We start from the raw sequence: 21,049 nt of genomic DNA, 5'->3' as shown, positions 1-21,049 counted from the left end.
GTGCAGAACCACAACTGAACGTGTAAGTTTGGTACACTGACCCTATCTTATGCATGCTGATATTTAGGAGGACACCATGGGGTAAATTGAAAATAGGAATACACCTGGGCACCATTTAAAAGAAACCTTTATATGCTTTATATCATCCCACTTTGGTGTAAGTATGGTATGACTTCCAAAGAAATTGAACACTGTATGGTGGAACCAGTGGTCGGTCAAAGATTTTTCAAAAAGGACTGTTTTTTTTTTATATAAATGTGTGTATTATTTGTTATTTTTTATATCATCAACACACTTTGTTGGAGGAACATTCCCATTTCAAAAGAAAGAAAATCATCAACCTAGATGTACGGATGACCGTTGGAACTTAAGACTTTGTGAGCACTTATTTCCCTTTGTTATTTCTTCTTTTACAAGGGAACAGAGAGTAGTTGTTCATGGTTCATGTTCAAATTGGACTCCAGTAATAAGTGGGGTACATCAGGGTTCAGTGCTAGGACCCCTTATTTTCAACATGTATTTATTAACAATCTTGTGGATCGTCTAGTAAGCAGATGACATTAACTAAATAGGGTTATAAAAACAGTCCAGGATGTCCCTACCTTACAGAGGGACGTAAACAACCTGGAGGCTTGTATAATGTAGAAAGAGTGTAATTTGCATTAGATTAGCTGCTCAATATCTAAAAATAGAAGTATATCAAATATAATATATCAAACGCTTTTATGTTGTAATGCTATATAAAAAAATGTACACAGTACATGCCATATTTAATAAATCAATATAAAAAAGTGTAAATAATAAAGAAAAAATTAACACAACTCTGAGGTAATGTTTTTAGCTCTCTATGGAGCAATGAGGGGGACTCAGCGGTGCCGGGATCTGGCAATGCCGGGAGATAGAAATGTGGGAGGATACCCCGTATCAGGTTTGTGGCACTGGGAGAGATAGACTCACTATCTGCCCCTATCTTACTGTTATGAATTCGGGTGTTACCCTGCAGCTGTGACCGCTGTTTAGAATGGCCACAGTGAACCCTACAGCTCAGTTGAGCTGTCCTGATGGGTGGCCAGTACCTGTACCTGTACCTGCGGATGCTAAGGCTTTGCCTTTAATAGCCAAGTTTGAAGGGGCAAATTAGGTCCGCCCCAACTCCGGTGCCACCAGGTCTTAAGATCGGACAAGGTACTGGAACCCCCTCACTAACAGTCAGAAGGAGATACTGACTAGTAAGGACCTGACTGGACAGACACTAACTAATGGCTCCTGAGCCAGAACCCTGGGAGTGAAACTGATAACAAAAATAAGCGACCTTGTTGCAAACCAAGTCGCAGATAAACCAAGAAACATACACAATATAACACCACACAAAACACTGCAAACCACACCGAGGTACAGGAGGTACCTGAAACAAACAATAACCCCTATGGGGTGAACACCAAATAAGGGCACCAAACCTGCAGTGTACTGTGAACCGCCCACAGTACTCGCATGAAACAGTGGACAAGAAATATAACAAGATAATCAGGAAACTGCCAACCAGAGTATAATGAATAAACACCTGGGCCCCACAGTGGAGCACTTATGGTTTATCTGAATGAGGCATATGGCAGAAGTCCATGAACATAGGAAAATATCTGAAGCAGATGGTCTTTGCACAGAAGTCAGGCAGAACACAGCCAGGGAAGTCGGAATGAAGCAGACTGAATGGCATGTGCCTGTGAACACAGGAACTAACAGAAGGGCAGGTGACTACCACAATGGTAGAACTGAGGCTGGTAACTGGACACAGGCAGCTAGGAACTACTAGCTGGAAGCTAGAATTTGAGAGCGATCACCGGCATCAGTATCTGGGTCTGCAGTCCCTATTACAGGAGCAAGCACCAATCAGCACTGCTGGAGAAGCACCAGCCTCCTGTAGCACAGATTACCTCCAGGTGAGCTACCAGACCAAATAATGAGCTCAATCATGCAACAGCCTTGTATGCAAATCAGTCTCACAGAACAGAACTGCAATAGCACAGACTCACCACCGGAGGCCACCAGCGAGTCCCATACCAGGAACAGAATCTTGGAGCTCACAGAAACTGACAAGAATTAATCAAAGGAGGCATGAGCCCCCATGGTGGCTCATGACACTTGCCTTCCTCCGGAATGGATACTGGCATTGTTGGTTCTCTTCTCTCACCTCTGGCAAATCGATCTTTCAGTGGCCAGAATTTTGGAGTCCACTTATTCAAACGGAAGAAAAAATTATTTTTTTGGCGGTTTGGCGGCATACACATGTTCAAGGCTAATGTAGTGTAATTTTTACATATTTTTACAGAGATTTTTTATGTATTATTTTTAACTCCTTGAGTTGTGGGTTTTGCTGGGGCAGGACAAACCTACTAGGGCAGGTTTGTCCTGCCCCAGCAAAACCCACCACAGATAGTAGGAAGCCCCCCTCACCTACGCTCCCCCCGCTCACCTCTGCTCCGGCGTTAGTACGCCAGAGCTCCCCTGCTGCCGCTTCCCCCTGCCGCCTGTCAGTCATCACACAGACGGCAGGCTCGGGATGTTTTGCAGCGGCTCGAGAGGACGCGGGTGCATGAACTCTCCTGAGTCCCCCCGAGCTGCGCCGACCATCCCCGAGCCTGCCGCCTACGTCACTGAGGCAAACAGTGAATGATGGCTGGCGGCAGGGGAGCTCCAGATTATTATTATGGTGCTGAGCAGAGACACATCAGGACTCTTTATTTAATAAGGGAACATATCCAGAAGATAAAATGGCGGATTAAGCATCATATAAATGAGATGACGCCTCACACACAATGCATAAAGTCCCCGTTTTTCCATATACCACAACAAAAATGGCAACCCCATTCAAAAGTACACGATATTTCCTTTACTCAAGATGGCCACCGGTGTACAGACTGAGTGACAGCCCCCATAAAAAGCCCTCTGAACAGAGGCTCCACACTCCCTGAAGAAGGCTAAGGATAGCCGACACACGGTGGAGATACAGCTCACACACTTAGTCGAGCACACGGTGAGTCAAGCGCACAGTGGCGTAACTATAAATTTTGCTCCCCCCTGCCAAAATAGTATCTGGCGCCCCCCCATAATGCTGCTTACACCATCATTTCACATACACTGTAGGCCACACACCGTAATGCCACTTACACTGTACGCCACACACTGTAATGCCACTTACACTGTACGACACACACTGTACTGCCACTTACACTGTAAGCCACACACAAAATGACACTTACACTGTACGCCACACACCATAATGCCACTTACACTGTACGCCACACACATAATGCCACTTAAACTGTATACCACACACATATTGCCACTTACACTGTATGCCACACACCATAATGCCACTTACACTGTACACCACACACATAATGCCACTTACATTGTACACCACACACAATGCCACTTACACTGTACACCAAACACAATGCCACTTACACTGTACGCCACACACCGTAATGCCACTTACACTGTACGCCACACACATAAAGCCACTTACACTGTATGCCACACACCATAATGCCACTTACACTGTACACCACACATATAATGCCACTTACATTGTACACCACACACAATGCCACTTACACTGTACGCCACACACCGTAATGCCACTTACACTGTACACCACACACATAATGCCACTTAAACTGTATGCCACACACCATAATGCCACTTACACTGTACACCACACACATAATGCCACTTCCACTGTATGCCACACACCATAATGCCACTTACACTGTACGCCACACACATAATGCCACTTACATTGTACACCACACACAATGCCACTTACACTGTACGCCACACACATAATGCCACTTACACTGTATGCCACACACCGTAATGCCACTTACACTGTACACCACACACATAATGCCACTTACATTGTACACCACACACAATGCCACTTACACTGTACGCCACACACCGTAATGTCACTTACACTGTACGCCACACATCGTTATGCCACTTACACTGTACACCACACACATAATGCCACTTACACTGTACGCCACACACCGTAATGCCACTTACACTGTACGCCACACACCGTAATGTCACTTACACTGTACGCCACACACTGTAATGCACCTTACACTGTACGCTAGACATAAGGTAACACTCAATAGATGTCAGGCAGTAAGTCACCATGGGGAGAAGGAGCAGAAACCTCCCCACATCCACACAGACCCTCCCCAGTGCTTTACCAATAAAAAATTGTGCTTACCTGCATTCTTCAAATGTGTGGCACTGTACATGGTCTTGTTTTGGTCTTGCAGAAAACAGCCATGGAGGGGGGAGGGGAGTCATGGGTACACATAAGGACATAGCAGAGCTGCAGAGGTACAGATGGGGAAAGCAACAGAGGAACACATGGGGGGGTCAGAGGTAGACATGGCAAAGGGTCACACATGGGGTGGAAAGGACACACATGGGGTGGGCAGGAGCAAGGGCACACATATGATGGACAGGGGCACACATGGGGTGGGTAGGGGCACACATGGGGTGGGAAGGGGCACACATGGGGTGGGCAGGAGCAAGGGCACACATATGATGGACGGGACACACATGGGGTGGACAGGGACACACATGGGGTGGGCAGGAGCAAGGGCACACATATGATGGACAGGGACACACATGGGGTGGGTAGGGGCACACATGGGGTGGACAGGGACACACAAGGGGTGGCCAGGGGCACACATGGGGTGGGATGGACACACATGGGGTGGGCAGGAGCAAGGGCACACATATGGTGGACAGGGGCACACATGGGGTGGGCAGGGGCGCACATGGGGTAGGTAGGAGCAAGGGCAAAGATATGATGGACAAGGACACACATAAGGGGGGTAGGGGCACACATGGGGTGGGTAGGGGCACAGATGGGGTGGACAGGGACACACATGGGGTGGGCAGGAGCAAGGGCACACATATGATGGACAGGGACACACATGGGGTGGGCAGGGGCACACATGGGGTGGGCAGGGGAACACATGGGGTGGGCAGGGGCACACATGGGGTAGGTAGAGGCAGTGGCACAGCTGGGGATAGAATCTAGAGACTTACAGTAAGCAGGGGAGGACAGCAGAACTGAGAAGCTGTAACAGGAGATCTGGGGGCGGAGTAACACGTCGTACAGGAGGAAATGCATAGAGGAAGCTTCTGAGGGAGCTGCTTGGACTGAAGGTTTAAGTGCGTAAGTGTGAGATTCCAGAGTGGGGTAGGAGGGTATACAACCTGCCAGAGAGGGGGCCGTGGGAACTAATTATAACAGCCTCGAGGTTACACTGCAGCAGTGAGCAGGGTGCCTGTGTGTTTACCTGAGGGGGAGAGGACCGGCCAGGGTGATCGCGCTGCAGAGCTTTCTTCTCCACCTCTGTAGCTTGCTGCTGCCTGTCAGCTGTTTGACAGGAGCAGCAGGGACAGCGCTTGTCCAGGTCGGTGCCTTCCTGCACTGCAGAGCGAGCCAGCGCCAGCTCTGTGTGCAGTCAGTGACCTTTCTTCAGTTCTCAGTGCGCCCAGCAGGCGCTGGCTCCTCCAAGCCATGGCGGGGGCTGCCTCAGCATAGCTACGCCACTGCAAGCGCACAGTGCCCGGCAGAAGTTGAAGCAGTGGGTGGGTGGGATCTCGCGATACCGCTCGCTTTACGGCCACACCGAAGCCCAGAGGCACTGTGGAAGGACAAGGAAGGAAGACTCCGCTTCCGCACGACAAGCACAGCAGAGGACATCGAGGGACCTGGAAGTCAGGTAAGAGTGTACCGCGGTTGGGACGGGACACCAGCCTCCCGCGCCACTTGAACCTGCACCATTCCGACCAAGACTGCACTTTTCCATCCTGCTGACTTTAACCCCTTTACCCCAACCACACCAGCCCCATTCAACCCCACCAGGCATAGCCCAGCAGTGCCACTCCCATTTGCACTACCCCCGTATCCTGCCCACCGCAACCTCCTTGTACGCTTGTAGGGTATTAAGTTGTTTTCGTTGACTACTTTGATATATGTTTTTGTTTTGATATTGTCATTCTTAATGTAGATTCTAAGTCTAACAACACCACTTTGCATTTGTCAGATTTGTGGTAAACTCTAATCCAATCTCGTTAGTGTTCATATGGTTGATGATTTTGTCCAGGTCTAATTGAGAACCATTCCATATAAAAACAGGTCATCTATGTACCTATGCCAACATACAACGTTATCAATGAATTTGTTCCTGTTCAAAATGTGGGTCTCCTCCCACTGCGCGACAAATTATTTGGCATAGGAAGGTGCAAAAGATGTTCCCATTGCTGGATATTAAAGTTTCCATCATACCAGAAATAGTTATTTTCTAAGATGAACTTGATCTGCTCCATATCAAAATGTATCTTTCTGCTGGGTATCGAAGTCTGAGAGGTCAAGATTCATCTTGCAGCGGCACAGCCTAAGGAGTGTTGATATAGGTATTTAATGATTTATATCACTGGTGCAAAGTATGTCATTCTTGTTTTGTAAGATGTGAAGAGTATCTTTTAAATACTTTTTTTGGTTGTTGTACAATTAGCTGAAGAAAATAATCAATGTATTGTGATACGTTTGTGGTTAATGAACCAGTTCCACATACAATGGTTCACTTGGGCAGATTTTGAAGTTGTTTATGGACTTTTGGCAACTAGTAAAATGTGGGTATGATGGGGTGTGCAACTGTGTTGAATTCTTGTTATTTTTTGTCAATATTCCCAACATGAGACCATCATCTAGTTGTTTCTCTAGTTTTTCTTTGGAGATTTGCATTGGTCATTTGTTATTTTCCAATAGGTGCCTTTTTCTACTATGAGGGGAAAAAATATATTTCGTAATATTGTTTTAATATTGCTTGACTTCCTTTTTCAGGAAATTTTCTCAAATCTTCTTCAACCAATTTCTGAAAAGTTTGTATGTGTGGTCTCTTAATGTGTGCAGGTTAGACTGTATCTACTTCTATTTATAAATATTGAGCAGCTAATCTAGTGCAAATTACACTCTTTCTACATTAAACTTCTACCATTTATACAGAGTTTACTGCAGCTATGACTTCACATATTATCTACACAAACAGAATATATTTTCAAAAAATCCGAACACAACCATAATAGAATCTTGAGACTAGAGAAATATTACACTCAGGAAACAAAACAATGGTGGGAGATTACTACACTGACCGAGTATATGGAAAATAGTCTAATCTAATACCCAAAGGTTTAAGATGACAAAAAAAAACACATTTCAGCCAATTAAATAGAATTTCTTCACACGATGTTCATGAAATCTTATGAAAATTATAGAAGACAGACAGAGCTCACTGGAAACAATTCATGAAAATATTAAAGCCATGGAAAAAGATTTAAACCATTGAAAAAAATGGAAGACTTTAACAACCTAATAAAAATGACAAATGAAAAAATTGAAAAATGGAAAATATCATCATTCAACAAAAAAGAAATTCAGATGAGATATTGGCCAGTATTCAATGCTCCCGATTCACCGTTTTTTTTCGGCGAAACGGGCTGTTTCCACTCCTTGCAGTGAATTTTTTTCACTGAAAATGTGATTCACCCTGTTCAATGTTCACTGTTCGCCGAAAGCGAACAGTGAATGCTGGCCAGTTCTCCGGTTTCATGCTCGCTGCAATTCGCTGGTGTATTTCAATGGGGTTTTCACTGGGATTCTCCGAGAGTGTATTCAATGCTAGGATGGCGAATTGCTTTCGCCCTGATTTTAGCCATGATTCACCATTTTGCATTCGACATCTTTTTAAGGTGAACTGGAAAGTGATCTTTTAAAATAAAGGGTTTTTCTTTTTTTTTTGGTGTAAAAAAAAATCAGATTTTTTTTCTGTGACGGGGAGTGCTATTTTTATTCATGTGCTTGAAGCACATTAATATATATTTAATTTTTAATTTTTTTTTTACCGTTTTTTTACACTTTCACCAGCAGGAGCCGCTCATTAGATATTCATATATTCACTTCACTCTAGTCACGGCTTGTTACGTGCAGGACCAGAGGAGCGGCTCCCTACCCCTGTCCCGTGCCAGCATTCCCGGGGGGCAGCCTCTGCTGCCTGTGCCCCGGGAGCCCTCCCCCACAAATTCTGGGGCAGGCAGGGAGGGCTAAATAGGATTCGCTGCACATGGAGAATAAAAACATTGAATACTCCCCATAGTAGAAGAGATACCTATCCATGCAAAATCCACCCGCCGAATGGAAAAAAGACAACATAAGAAACAAATATTGAAAACCACAACCACAAGACCACACAATACTAAAAAGAAAAACCAGAAGAACAAATCAAAGAACCACTACTAAAGAACACTCCAAGAAATCCTGGAAATCAAATAAATTATAAAGAATACAACTGCAATAATTTCACCTACCAAAAAAAAATGGCACAAAATTCCTTCCATACAGGAATACAATTAGTAAAAACCGAAACATAGGACCGGACCAATACACTAATAAAGACCATCGAAAAAAGAGCAAGAACCCCAATCCTGGAAAAAGAAATACTTTGGAGGAAAATGAAGAAGAAAGTGTAATTGAAATCAAAGATTTTTTAGATCAGGCATGGAACAAAACCAGACCTTCAGAAGACACTGTACCATACAAGAAACAAGAATACAGAATCCATCCAAAAAAGGGTAGAAAGAAAATTCATAAAAAGAATAAAAACAAAAAAAAGAACATGAATTCATTACAGTTGCACACCCCATCATTCCCACATTCTACCAGTTGCCAAAAATCCATAAAAATCTTAAAAATTGTCCCGAATGACCAAATGTATCTGGAATTGGTTCATTAACCACAAATCTATCACAATACATTGATTATTTTCTTCAGCCAATAGTACAATACAGCAACAAAAAAGTTATTTAAAGGATACTCTTCACATCTTACAAATTCTGGACAATATCAAATGGGACAAATATTACATACTTTGCACCCATGATGTTAAATCAATATATACCTGTATACAACACTACTTAGGCTGTGCCACCATAAGAAGGACCTCTCAGACTCCCATACCCAGCAGACAGATACATTTTATCATGGAGCATATCGAGCTCATCTTAGAAAACAACTATTTCTGATATGATGGAAACTTTTATGCCCAAACAAAAGAGACAGCAATGGGAACATCTTTTGCACCTTCCTATGCCAACTTATTTGTCGTGCAGTGGGAGGAGAGACACATTTGGAACAACAACACGGTTATTGATAACATCGTATGTTGGCATTCAGTAGGTACATAGACAACCTGTTTTTTATATGGAAAGGTTCTCAATCATACCTGGACAAATTAATCAACCATAGGAACACCACAAGATTGGATTAGCGTTTACCACAACACTGGACAAACAAAGTTTGTTGTTAGACTTCGAAATCTACATTAAGAACGACCATATTATGACAAAAACATAAATCAAAGAAGTCGACGGAAACAACTTCTTACCCTACAAAAGAAATAACCATATTAATTGGAAGAAAACATTCCTGGAGGACAGAATTAAAAGAAAAGAAACTGTACAGAAGAGGAGACCTTTAAGGAACAGGAAACCTTTAAGGAGTTTGGAACTAAAATCAAAATTCATGAAAAAAGGATATCCTGAACATCAAATCAATACAGAAATAAGAAGGATTGAATTACTAGACAGAACAAAAGTACTACATTACAAAAACAAAGATTAATAACTACACAGAACACAGTAACATTTATCACACAATATAAATCAAATCATAAACAGATAAAATACATTTTACGCAGCACATTGGGACATTCTCATGCACATTGGGACAATACAATCCAAACCCAAAATCATTTATTAACGTGTGAAGACCCTGAGACAACAGTTAACCAATAGTTGCTATAGAGGAGAAAAAAAGATAAATCAACCACAAAAAGGATTCTCTCTGTACCTCAAATGCATAAGCAAAAACCACTGGAAAACAAAGCACAAAACCAATAACTTTGTTTGTTCCTTTCCAACAACAGTTCAAAAGAATTTCAACAAAAACAATTCATGACCTGTGAGACAGAAGGAGTAGTTTATCCATACATCAAAACATTGCTAATCCTCAAGTCAGGATCTGCCGCACCCGCTCCGAAAAGGGGGTGAAGTGAATGGGAGAGTGGGCATGGTCTTGAGTAAAGGGGCATGGCCTCATGCCACAACCCCTGTTTTTATAATTTTTGGGAGCATGGCCAGCACCGGACCCCCTCCCTACCTTCCCTCCCTCCTCCTTGAAGATATGCTGTGCACATGCACAGGGCAACTATTCAGCGATCACCGCTGCTCCCTCCATCTGCCCCCCCCATGGGACATTGCCACCCGTGGGAGGGATATCAGGACAGTTTCCAAAGAGTGGGACTATCCCGCCGTAATGGTATGGTTTATCTGCTTGCATGTCTGTGCTTGATGCTTGAAGACACAAACAGCAGAACACATTAGTATTATTAAGAAAGACTTACAGACTCATAGCCTATCTCAACACTTCGACTTGGATCACAATAAAAATCCCAACCATTTTAGCATTAATGTGATTGAAAAAAATATTCCCAACTGGAAAGTAGGGGTACCGGATGGGGTCCCGACAGTCGGGATCCTGACAGTCATTAATCCAATGTCGGGATCCCGACTGTTAAAACACTGATGGCCGGGTTCCCGATGGCCGTCGGCTTTTCTCCCTCGTGGGGCTCCACGACCCCCATAGATGGAGCATAGAATAGGTGGGAGCGTAGCTGTCTGAGTCCGGGATCCCGACGTCGGGCTAATGACTGTCGGGATCCCAACTGTCGGAACCGCATACCACACCCGGAAAGTAGGAGATCCCGAAACATCACTAAAGTAAAGAGAAATCCAAATGGATTTAGGGGCTCGGAACACTTCAACCAGTGGGATTAAAAGCAGACTTCAAAGAAGAGAATCATCAACTACGGCCAGTATGTGTGCCGGAGGAAGATAAAATTAGAGATCTATAGTAAGCCTACCTCTCCCAGTGCCACAAACCTGATACAGAGTATCCTCCCACATTTCCAGCTCCCGGCATTGCCAGCTCCTACCACCGCAGAGTTCCCATCTTTGGTCCATAGAGACTTCTCAGAGTCGTGTTTATTTTTTCTTTATTATTTACGCTTTTTTATATTGTTTTATTAAATATGGCATGCAATGTGTAAATATTTCATATTTCGATACAATATACAAGCGCCTGATCTATTTTATTTTATAAACCTGGAGGCTTGGGCAGATAAATGCAGGATGCGATTTAACGTATATGTAAATGCAAGGTCATGCTCTTTGAGTACATAAACCAGTGAGATATATATATATATATATATATATATATATATATATATATATATATACTAAATGGGGTAAAGGGGTGAATCATTTGTGGTAAAGGAACTAGGGGTACAGATAGACAACAAACGTATCTGTAGTACTCACTGTGCTGTAGCGGGAGCCAAAGCGAGCAGGATACTAGCCTGCATAAAAGGAGGTATAGAGGCAAGGGATAAGGCCGCGATATTACCCCAGTATAAAGCATTAGGAAGATCCCACATAGAATTAGAATTCAGTGTCCAGTTCTGGGTAACACAGCATAAGAAAGATATTATGGAATCGGAGAGCGTACAGAGAAGGGCAACAAAATGAATGAAAGGTTTAGAGTCAATGCACTACAAAGACCAGGTTTTGAAGGTTTACGTTAGACATAAGGCGTTTAAGAAGAGACTTGATCTCATCAAGTCTCTTCAATGGACAGTCAGGTGCTCTGTTTGCCATGAGGTCTATGCACAGGCCACGCGGGCATCAGTGGCGTAGCGCCAAATTTTGCGCCCCCGCCGCAAAATGTTGGAGCTGATTGGCCGGTGATAAAAACCAGACACTTTTTGACTTCACCGAGCTTAATAAATCTACCCCTATGTCACTTAAAGCCCTTAAGTATGGGGGTAAGCCCTTGTGTTAAGTATGGGGGTGTATTTACTAAGATTTGAGATCTATTGAAGATGAGACGTTTCCCTTGGCAACCAGTCAGAACCTACTTCAAAGTTATTTAGAAACTTCTAGAAGATAATAGAATCTGATAGGTTGCCCAAAGCAACATCCGATCTTCAACACAACTCCCATTTTAGTAAATAAACCCCTATGGGAGGGATCTGGGCCTCCTGACAAAACCTGTGTTGAGATAATGTTCTCTCAAATTCCTGATATTACTTTAAGCAATACAAACAGGAGTCCCTACAAGTGCACTGTATCCGGACAATAGGTCAACAGTCATAGGTCAACACCATACGGTGTACAGGCATAAGGTCACCATGTTCAATAAGTCATCAGAGTAAAATGGTTGGCATGCCAACAGTGAATGAATGAAAAGGTCAAGATGATTTTTTTTGTTTTGTAATACTTTACCCTCCATGTGGACTCCGAATGGGAATGGTAAAGTGTGTCGTTTCCGTGGTGCAAGGCACTGTGCCTGGAACAAGGCGAGCGAGCACAATAAACTACTACCACAATACTCACGTTGACCTTTTCATTTGTCGACTATTTCCACGTTGACCTTGTGTCTGTCGACCTTTCGGGGTCGACCTAGGCCCCTTTTTACTGACAACACCGAAACTGAATACCCCCCAAAGATACATTGTAGTCCTCCATTTAGGAATTATAGTTCAACAGATATGGGGCAGTTTAATAGAGGCGGGGACCCGCGTGCCACCTCTGCTGGAAGCCCCTCCTCTCTGAACCCTTATGCCAGAGCCTAAAACGCATGTGCAGGTTTAAAGGAACATGTTCCCATGGGACATATCCAGTGCGTGTGCGCAAGTCCCTTGTAAATGCCCGTGGCGGCCATTATGCGAATGATTTGGGTCTTCGGTGCCAAGATACCGCCAAGGGGCTCTGCAGGGTAAGTATAATATATGGGGGCAGTGTGTGTGTGTGTGTGTGTGGGCCCCTCTGGAACCAGGGCTCCTTGTGCATCATTTATTTTATTTTATAACCAGTTTCTTATATAGTGCACACATATTCCGGCAGCGCCGTACAGAGAATATTTGATCACTCACATCAGTCCCTGCCCCGGTGGAGCTTACAATCTATTTTTCCTACCACATGTACACGCACACACAGACATTCTAGGGTTAATTTTGTAGGAGCCAATTACCCTATATTTTTGGATTGTAGAAGGAAACCGGAGTACCCGGAGGAAACCCACGCAAGCACGGGGAGAATATACAAACTCTGCACAGTTAGGGCCATGGTGGGAATAGAACCCATGACCTCAGCGCTGTGAGGCAGTAATGTAACCATTACACCGTCCATACTGCCCTGTATATATAACACATGGTGAGAATAGAACCCATGACCTCAGCGCTGTGAGGCAGTAATGTAACCATTACACCGTCCGTACTGCCCCGTATATACAACACATGGTGGGGATAGAACCCATGACCTCAGTGCTGTGAGGCAGTAATGTAACCATTACACCGTCCATACTGCCCTGTATATATAACACATGGTGGGGATAGAACCCATGACCTCAGTACTGTGAGGCAGTAATGCTAACCACTACACCATCCGTACTGCCCCGTATATATAACACATGGTGGGGATAGAACCCATGACCTCAGTACTGTGAGGCAGTAATGCTAACCACTACACCATCCGTACTGCCCCGTATATATAACACATGGTGGGGATAGAACCCATGACCTCAGTACTGTGAGGCAGTAATGCTAACCATTACACCATCCGTACTGCCCCGTATATATAGCACATGGTGGGGATAGAACCCATGACCTCAGCGCTGTGAGGCAGTAATGCTAACCATTACACCGTCCGTACTGCCCCGTATATATAACACATGGTGGGGATAGAACCCATGACCTCAGCGCTGTGAGGCAGTAATGCTAACCATTACACCGTCCGTACTGCCCTGTATATATAACACATGGTGGGATAGAACCCATGACCTCAGCGCTGTGAGGCAGTAATGCTAACCATTACACCGTCCGTACTGCCCCGTATATATAACACATGGTGGGGATAGAACCCATGACCTCAGTGCTGTGAGGCAGTAATGCTAACCATTGCACCATCCGTACTGCCCCGTATATATAACACATGGTGGGGATAGAACCCATGACCTCAGTGCTGTGAGGCAGTAATGCTAACCATTGCACCATCCGTACTGCCCCGTATATATAACACATGGTGGGGATAGAACCCATGACCTCAGCGCTGTGAGGCAGTAATGCTAACCATTACACCGTCCGTACTGCCCCGTATATATAACACATGGTGGAGATAGAACCCATGACCTCAGCGATGTGAGGCAGTAATGCTAACCATTGCACCATCCGTACTGCCCACTGCACCCATTATAGAAATGCCTGTGCAGCAGATAAGGGTCTGAGCAGACTCACCATGCACCTGTTGTGTCTGTGGATAGATTACAGCACTGCACTGGGTTATCTCCTGGCTAAGTTAATGAACTGTTACTGCATACATCATATAAAGCTGTTCTGGAGCAAAGTTGACAGAGAGGACATTTAATCTGTTGCAAGATAGCAAAGCAAATACATCTCTGTCACCATGGTTTCCACTTTCCTCTTTCTCTCCCAAGACTGGCATCTACAGGGAGGTCAGGGGTGGGGGGTCTGTAGGTCTCTGGTGGTACAGTACCAGTGCTACTGTACGCCATTATAATATCCAGCACCGGAGCGCCCCAGGCGAGTCGGGTGGGGGCGCCCCGGTGCCGGGGTGGGGGGGGGGTACCTGTCCTGCGGCGCTGTGTATTTAAATCTGGCGGCGGAGGCAGCGGGGGTCCCTGCAGTCCATTAGAAATAACGAGCGCTATCCGCCGGGCTATGCGGAAGCGCTTCTAGTGTGAAAACACTGGCAGCACGCTGATTGGCTGAGATCAGCGTGCGCCGTGCTGCCAGAGTTTTCACACTAGAAGCGCTTCCGCATAGCCCGGCGGATAGCGCTCGTGATTTCTAATGGACTGCAGGGACCCCCGCTGCCTCCGCCGCCAGATTTAAATACACAGCACCGTAGGACAGGTACCCGGGCGGCACAAAATGCCGCCCTCCAGTGGCCGGCACCCTAGGCAAATGCCTAGATTTGCCTAGTGGTGGCGCCGGCCCTGATAATATCCCAGATAGATTGGTATATTCGTAGTCATGTAATACATACTGCGGCTCACCACAATATAATGCCAGGAAATCCTCTTAAAGGGGTCTATGTATTAAGTCTTGGAGAGAGATAAAGTTGATGGAGACAAAGTACCAACCACATACTGTAGCTCCAAAATTACATTTTTCAAGCACGGCCTGTAATGTGGCAGTTATGAGCAGATGGTCTGGTACTTTATCTACACCCACTTTATCTCTCTCTGAGGCTTAGTACATAAACAAGGGAGATAAAGTGTAGACAGTTAAAGTACCAACCAATCAGCTCCTAACTGGCAGGTGACAGGCTGAGGTAAATGTATGAAGCAGATATAAAAGTGAAGTGTGTCATGGGAGGTGTGCCATGGTAGCCAATCAGCTGCTAGGTATAATGTTATAGAATGCACTTGATAACTGTTACTGCAAAGCTGATTGTCTGCCTCCACTGACACACTTCCCTACTCTTATCACTGCGTCATACACCTGCCCCTGTGCTGTTATCTGAGTAATTGGTACCGTACTATATATATACACATGTGCACATTCATCACGGGAGCGGTTTACCAGGACCAGGTCCAACTAGTCATACCCAGTGATTGCGCCATTCAGTTCTAGGACCGTGCACATGTGTGCCCCAAAGTACCAAACAACCAGCTCTGACGTGTCCGTTTATAGACTGTGGGGAAGATGTACAGAGTGATAAAGTGGAGAGAGATAAGATCCAACCAGCTCCTGTCATTTTTCAAACACGGGTTGTGTGTGTGTGTTCAATTCCATGACAGGTTTTCGACAGTCAAATAAAACAGCGCTTTTTAAAGTTTTTTGATCAAATTTACATTTAACTTGTTCAATTAAAGTGCAAATTTTTTGACTGTGAAAAAAATCCGGCATGGCCAGAAAACACGTGTATCGGCGAATTACACACCATCGCCATGTGAAGGCGGGTGTGTTGAAGCCTGCTCAGTGCGGGCGGATGATGTAACGACGTCAGTTCCCGCCCCAAATTCCACCATGTTCATGGCACTTAAAAAACAGTCCATACTGAATCTAATTAGCAAAAGGGTGACAATCGAATGCGAATTGACGTGTAAGGGTACAGGAACATGTATCCGCAGGTGTCGTTTATCTACTCGCTAAGCCACTAAGCAGTGAACGACAGCTGCCTAGCGAGCAGAGCTGAATCAGGCCCAATGTACAATATAATGTAACCAATACAACACTACTTCATCCTGTGGCTCATTTCCACATCATATAGGCCCTTATTCTGATCGGTGCGGCCGGATCCGAATATGCGGCCAGGACCGTGCGTGCGAAACCCCGCCATACATACGGATCGCCAACTCCGTCCGTACGCGGTAAGAAGGTGGCCGAACGGACCGCACGTGTATTTTTCACGGAATACGCCTCCTCCGTCTCAGGGAACCTCCCCCATCATTCTATGGTCGCAGACCATCGAATGCAGGACCGAGTGCTCCACCAGCTCCCGCAACCTCAGACCACATGGGCATTTTTCTGTGCAAAAGCAGGGATCTGGGCGGGCAGCTGACATCCGGCGATGTCATATGTCCGCCCCCTACACGTGCGTCACGGCCGCATTACCATGCGTACGCCCAGCGTTTGCATGGGAACGCCCATGAAACGCGGGGCGTATGCATATGGTAATGAGCCCAAATAGCCCTTCACGCCCCTCTCCACCCCCTGTTCGGAGTGTTCACATTTCATGCGGGATTTGGCCGTACGCCCCGCTCGCACATGCGCAGAGACGCCTCTGCACATGCGCAGACACAAAACATCGGCGGCACGAACGCACGCTGATATTACCGCGCCGATCAGAATAAGGGCCATAATGTACTTTGAAACAAAGTATTATTTACTAACATCTAAAGAGCATTTTATGGACCCCCCCTCCATAGCTATACTTTGTCGTAAACATATATTTACGGTTTTGCATTTTACGCGTATAGTGAATAGCTCTGCTTTCCGGGACACGAATACAGATGTAGATGACACATACTGTGTCATAAAAGAAAAAGAATCAAAAATAATGTGTTTCCATGTAGAATTAATGCATAGCGCAGTGACTTCTTCACACATGACCTCTCAAATGTGTCCTCCTATTCTGCTTATGTGCTTGTCACCCTACAGGTGTTGAGATGTGTATTATGGTAATTCCTCCTGCCATATGCTAATGATATGTAAATTGGTGCTTCGTTTATGCTACATCTGTGTGTGGTTGGGAAAACTGACATAAAACATAAATACTAAAGCAAGGTACACACTATACAATTGGCAGCACCGATAATATCACTAAATATATCAGCGGTGCACCCATCTATCGATAAAACGCTGAGCGATACGATTAACAGTATCATTCGGTGATGTCACCCATACCCCAGCTGAACGTGCAGTCATTGCTGATATTGGTAAACGACGGTGACGGGGGACGTTAAGACCCACAGGAGTGCACCTCATTAACGATATAGTGGGTACACACTACATTACGATGACATGCCTAATAATATTGTTAGCAATATCGTTTGCAAAAATCGCCTAGTGTGTATGTGTGTATGTGTGTGTTTACTCAGCTTAAGTTGTGTATAAGCAACTAACAGCAAGTCCAGGAAACACAAACTTTTACATACTGTAGCAACATTTTGTATTGCACATTACACCCTATAAATAACAGTGGCATTGTTAGGACTGTACATAATGTACATGCAGACTGCATTTCATGGTCATCGTAAAACGTGTAAATGTGAATTAAGGATCGCTGAGCACCAACTGTACGACAAATCCAGTAATCACACTACGGGATAAGATAATACAATGTGAGTAGCGTTGAACATCTTAAGCTGGTACTTACAGATCCAAGCCAGGTGAGCTGTCCCCTGCTGCCTGATCTGGACAGGTGAGGTTGACTCCAGTGCAATCACAGAGGTGGCAGGCGTTCTGTGACTCCGAGCAGACTGGGTTCAGGTAAGGCAGATACAGTAGAAGGTAATAAAAAATCTGGGTCTCCATGGTGAGTCCTTAAGAGATTAGCAGCGGTGCTATTTTAGTTCCATTTTTCTTTTGCCATGTCCTTAACTTTTTGTTTGCGGTGAATTACAGCTGGGAGACGGAACAGTTTGTATTGCATGAAAGGCAGCGTGATCCTATTTTTAGGCTGCCTTTATACTGACTATCCGTTGTCAGGGCTCCTCCTGTCTTTTAACTATGGAAAATTAAAATTTCACTCCCATATCAAAAAAGTTTCCTGATGCAAGTGTCTCTGCGCTGGCCCCCGTGGGGCACGTTTTCAGTGATGCGACATGCAGATGGGTAATCTGGGGTTACTGTATAATTATTAGGCTGAGTGCCACCTTATGAATGGATGCTATTTGTCATTCTGGTGGTGAGACGGTTACAGGGTGGCTGCGTGCCATCTGATCCTGGGCATGTGTGTGATAATAAATCTAGCTGTGCCAGGCAATATATTATGTGTAGTAGGAGGGCCATGTACAGCAGCCGTATAGTATAGTAGTGTTGTGTTACTGATGATTTAGTGACAACTGAAATATACACAATCACTTGGCCGACACTGTTATACCAGCAGGGTGTAAATACCGATGGTCAAATCCCTAAAGATACATAACAATCAATATACTGACATGGTCATAATGCCGAACATCGCTCACTTCGCTCGCAATGTTTTGGGCATGGTACCTCGCTGCACTTGGCACACTGTTATATTCTCCCTCTACGCCCGCTGGGATGGTACAGTATGAACAAGTCATTTTTTTATGTGAAAGAAATCATGAAAATCGTTGTATATGTATTTTTTTGTGGCTCGTCTAAGGTTTGAACCTGTCGGTGTTTTGATTGACGGTATTTTGATGTTGTCGGTATTTCAATTTGGATATGGTTGCTAGGTCTTCCACTTTGATGCGTCAACCTATCCCTGTTGACCATTACTAGTCAACCTCATATACAGATGTGTGTCCATATACATCTTGGCTTTTTTTCTCAATTTGTCACAACATGTAAAATACGGCTTAGCTGTTTTTCCAAATGTAGCAATTAGATAGAGTCTAAAAAATTTCTGAAGCAGTAGAACTTGTATAAAGTAATAGATTAGAGAAGCAAATTTTTTCATTTGTCTGTGTTCTGTAGCTGGTGGATTTTGCCCATCGGCTTTTGGTTGAGGGGATTCTGTAAATCGGTATGTTGTCCAACGGCAAATGAACCCCATACCGTTACTACTAGGAATGCCAATCCTGGGGTATTTTTTTAATCCTGGGATTTCTGGGACCTGGTATTGGCATCCCTAATTTAAAAAAAAACTCCCACACCCCCCCAACCAACTGCAGCGCAAATTTACTTACATACTTGGTCCATCGGGAGGTGCGGCTGGAGAGCGGGCCAGACAGAGCAGCCGGTGAGCGGGGTGGGTGGTGTGGGGGTGTCACACTGAGCGGCTGGGCCAGCGGCAGAGGAGCTAGCGTGGCAGGTGGTGTAGGGCTGCGGCCTACGCATGGTGACCTTTAGTACCAGGTCACGCTGTGCAGAGCCGAGCGGCGTATTGAGATAGCCGGGCAGTGTTTTAGCGAGTGCTCAGATGCTTCCCGGCATTAGACTGCACAATCTAATCCCAAAATCCTGAGATTGGTGATTTCAATCCCGGGATTGAAATCCATGTGATTTTGCGTCCAAATCCCGGGATCCCAATCCCGGAATTGGCCACACTAATTACTATTGTTGCTGCTGTTACTCACTTCACATTTCTTTAACTGTAACCTCCGGAATTATTCATTATGACCCCCATGTGCTTTGATGTCTGTTTGTTAGGGCGAGAGAAATGTCAGGAACCAAGTGATCCATGCTCCCAATTATAAGTCTGCTAGTGCTGGACAGAATGTGTTCAGTTGAGGTGATCCTCTCTGGCTCCTTAATATATCCTGCTGCCGCCTATATCTGACCGTCTGCCTCTTACATTCATAAGATGTGATAGGTATACAGTACTATAACTTGTATCTGAAGGGTACATCATCTAGTGTGTGCCCGCTATGTCACGGATGATGCACTCTCCCACGGTAGTGCTCCGCCGTGGCCGTATCGGTAAGGGAGTATACACTTCCTAATGCTGGTTCCCCAAACGGGTGATCTCTTGCTGGGTATGTAAGTATGTACAAGGCAAAACCATCCTGTTAGATCACTTCTGGTTTAAGAGCTTCATTTATGTTTTTATGCAAATGCAGTTGTGATTCTCTAGGCCAGGGATGGGCAATCCGAACCGGTCCTCAAGATCTACTAACAAGTTATGTGTTCCAGGCCACCTGTGTGATCTGTACAATGTGGCGGTTAGGAATGACTACACCTGTGCACCAGCTAGGTGATCTGGGAAACGTGACAGTGAGTAATGACTGCATCTATGCACCAGCTAGGTGACCTGGGAAATGTGACGTAAGTAATGACTACACCTGTGCACCAGCTAGGTGATCTGGTAAACATGACAGTTAGTGATGACTACACCTGTGCACCAGCTAGGTGACCTGGGAAATGTGACAGTGAGTAATGACTACACCTGTGCACCATCTAGATGATCTGGGAAACATGACAGAGAGTAATCACTGCACCTGTGCACCAGCTAGGTGAACTGGGAAATGTGACCTTAGTAATGACTACACCTGTGCACCAGCTAGGTGGTCTGGGAAACATGACCGTAATGACTACACCTGTGCACCAGCTAGGTAATCTGGGAAACGTGACAGTTAGTGATGACTACACCTGTGCACCAGCAAGGTGACCTGGGAAATGTTACGTTAGTAATGACTACACCTGTGCACCAGCTAGGTGAC

General features: G+C 45.0%; 1 protein-coding gene across 2 annotated transcripts in view; it reads right to left on the bottom strand.

Annotated features, from left to right (window-relative positions):
• Positions 1-18,623, bottom strand: part of LHCGR (luteinizing hormone/choriogonadotropin receptor) — a 132,267-nt gene extending 113,644 nt beyond the window's left edge. Inside the window, exon 1 of one of the 2 annotated variants that reach the window (XM_083175275.1) lies at positions 18,076-18,623. In XM_083175275.1, the coding sequence (XP_083031401.1) occupies positions 18,076-18,233 (158 nt within the window). In that variant the 5' untranslated portion in view covers positions 18,234-18,623. The remainder of the gene's footprint in view (positions 1-18,075) is intronic. The other variant, XM_083175274.1, reaches the window with a different exon arrangement.
• Between the last annotated feature and the right edge of the window lie 2,426 nt (positions 18,624-21,049).

The sequence above is a fragment of the Crinia signifera genome, chromosome 3 (assembly GCF_055691185.1).
Source record: "Crinia signifera chromosome 3, ASM5569118v1, whole genome shotgun sequence".
Lineage (NCBI taxonomy): Eukaryota > Metazoa > Chordata > Amphibia > Anura > Myobatrachidae > Crinia > Crinia signifera.
The sequence above is the reverse complement of the archived record's forward strand: the minus strand, read 5'-3'. Positions and strand labels throughout refer to the sequence as shown.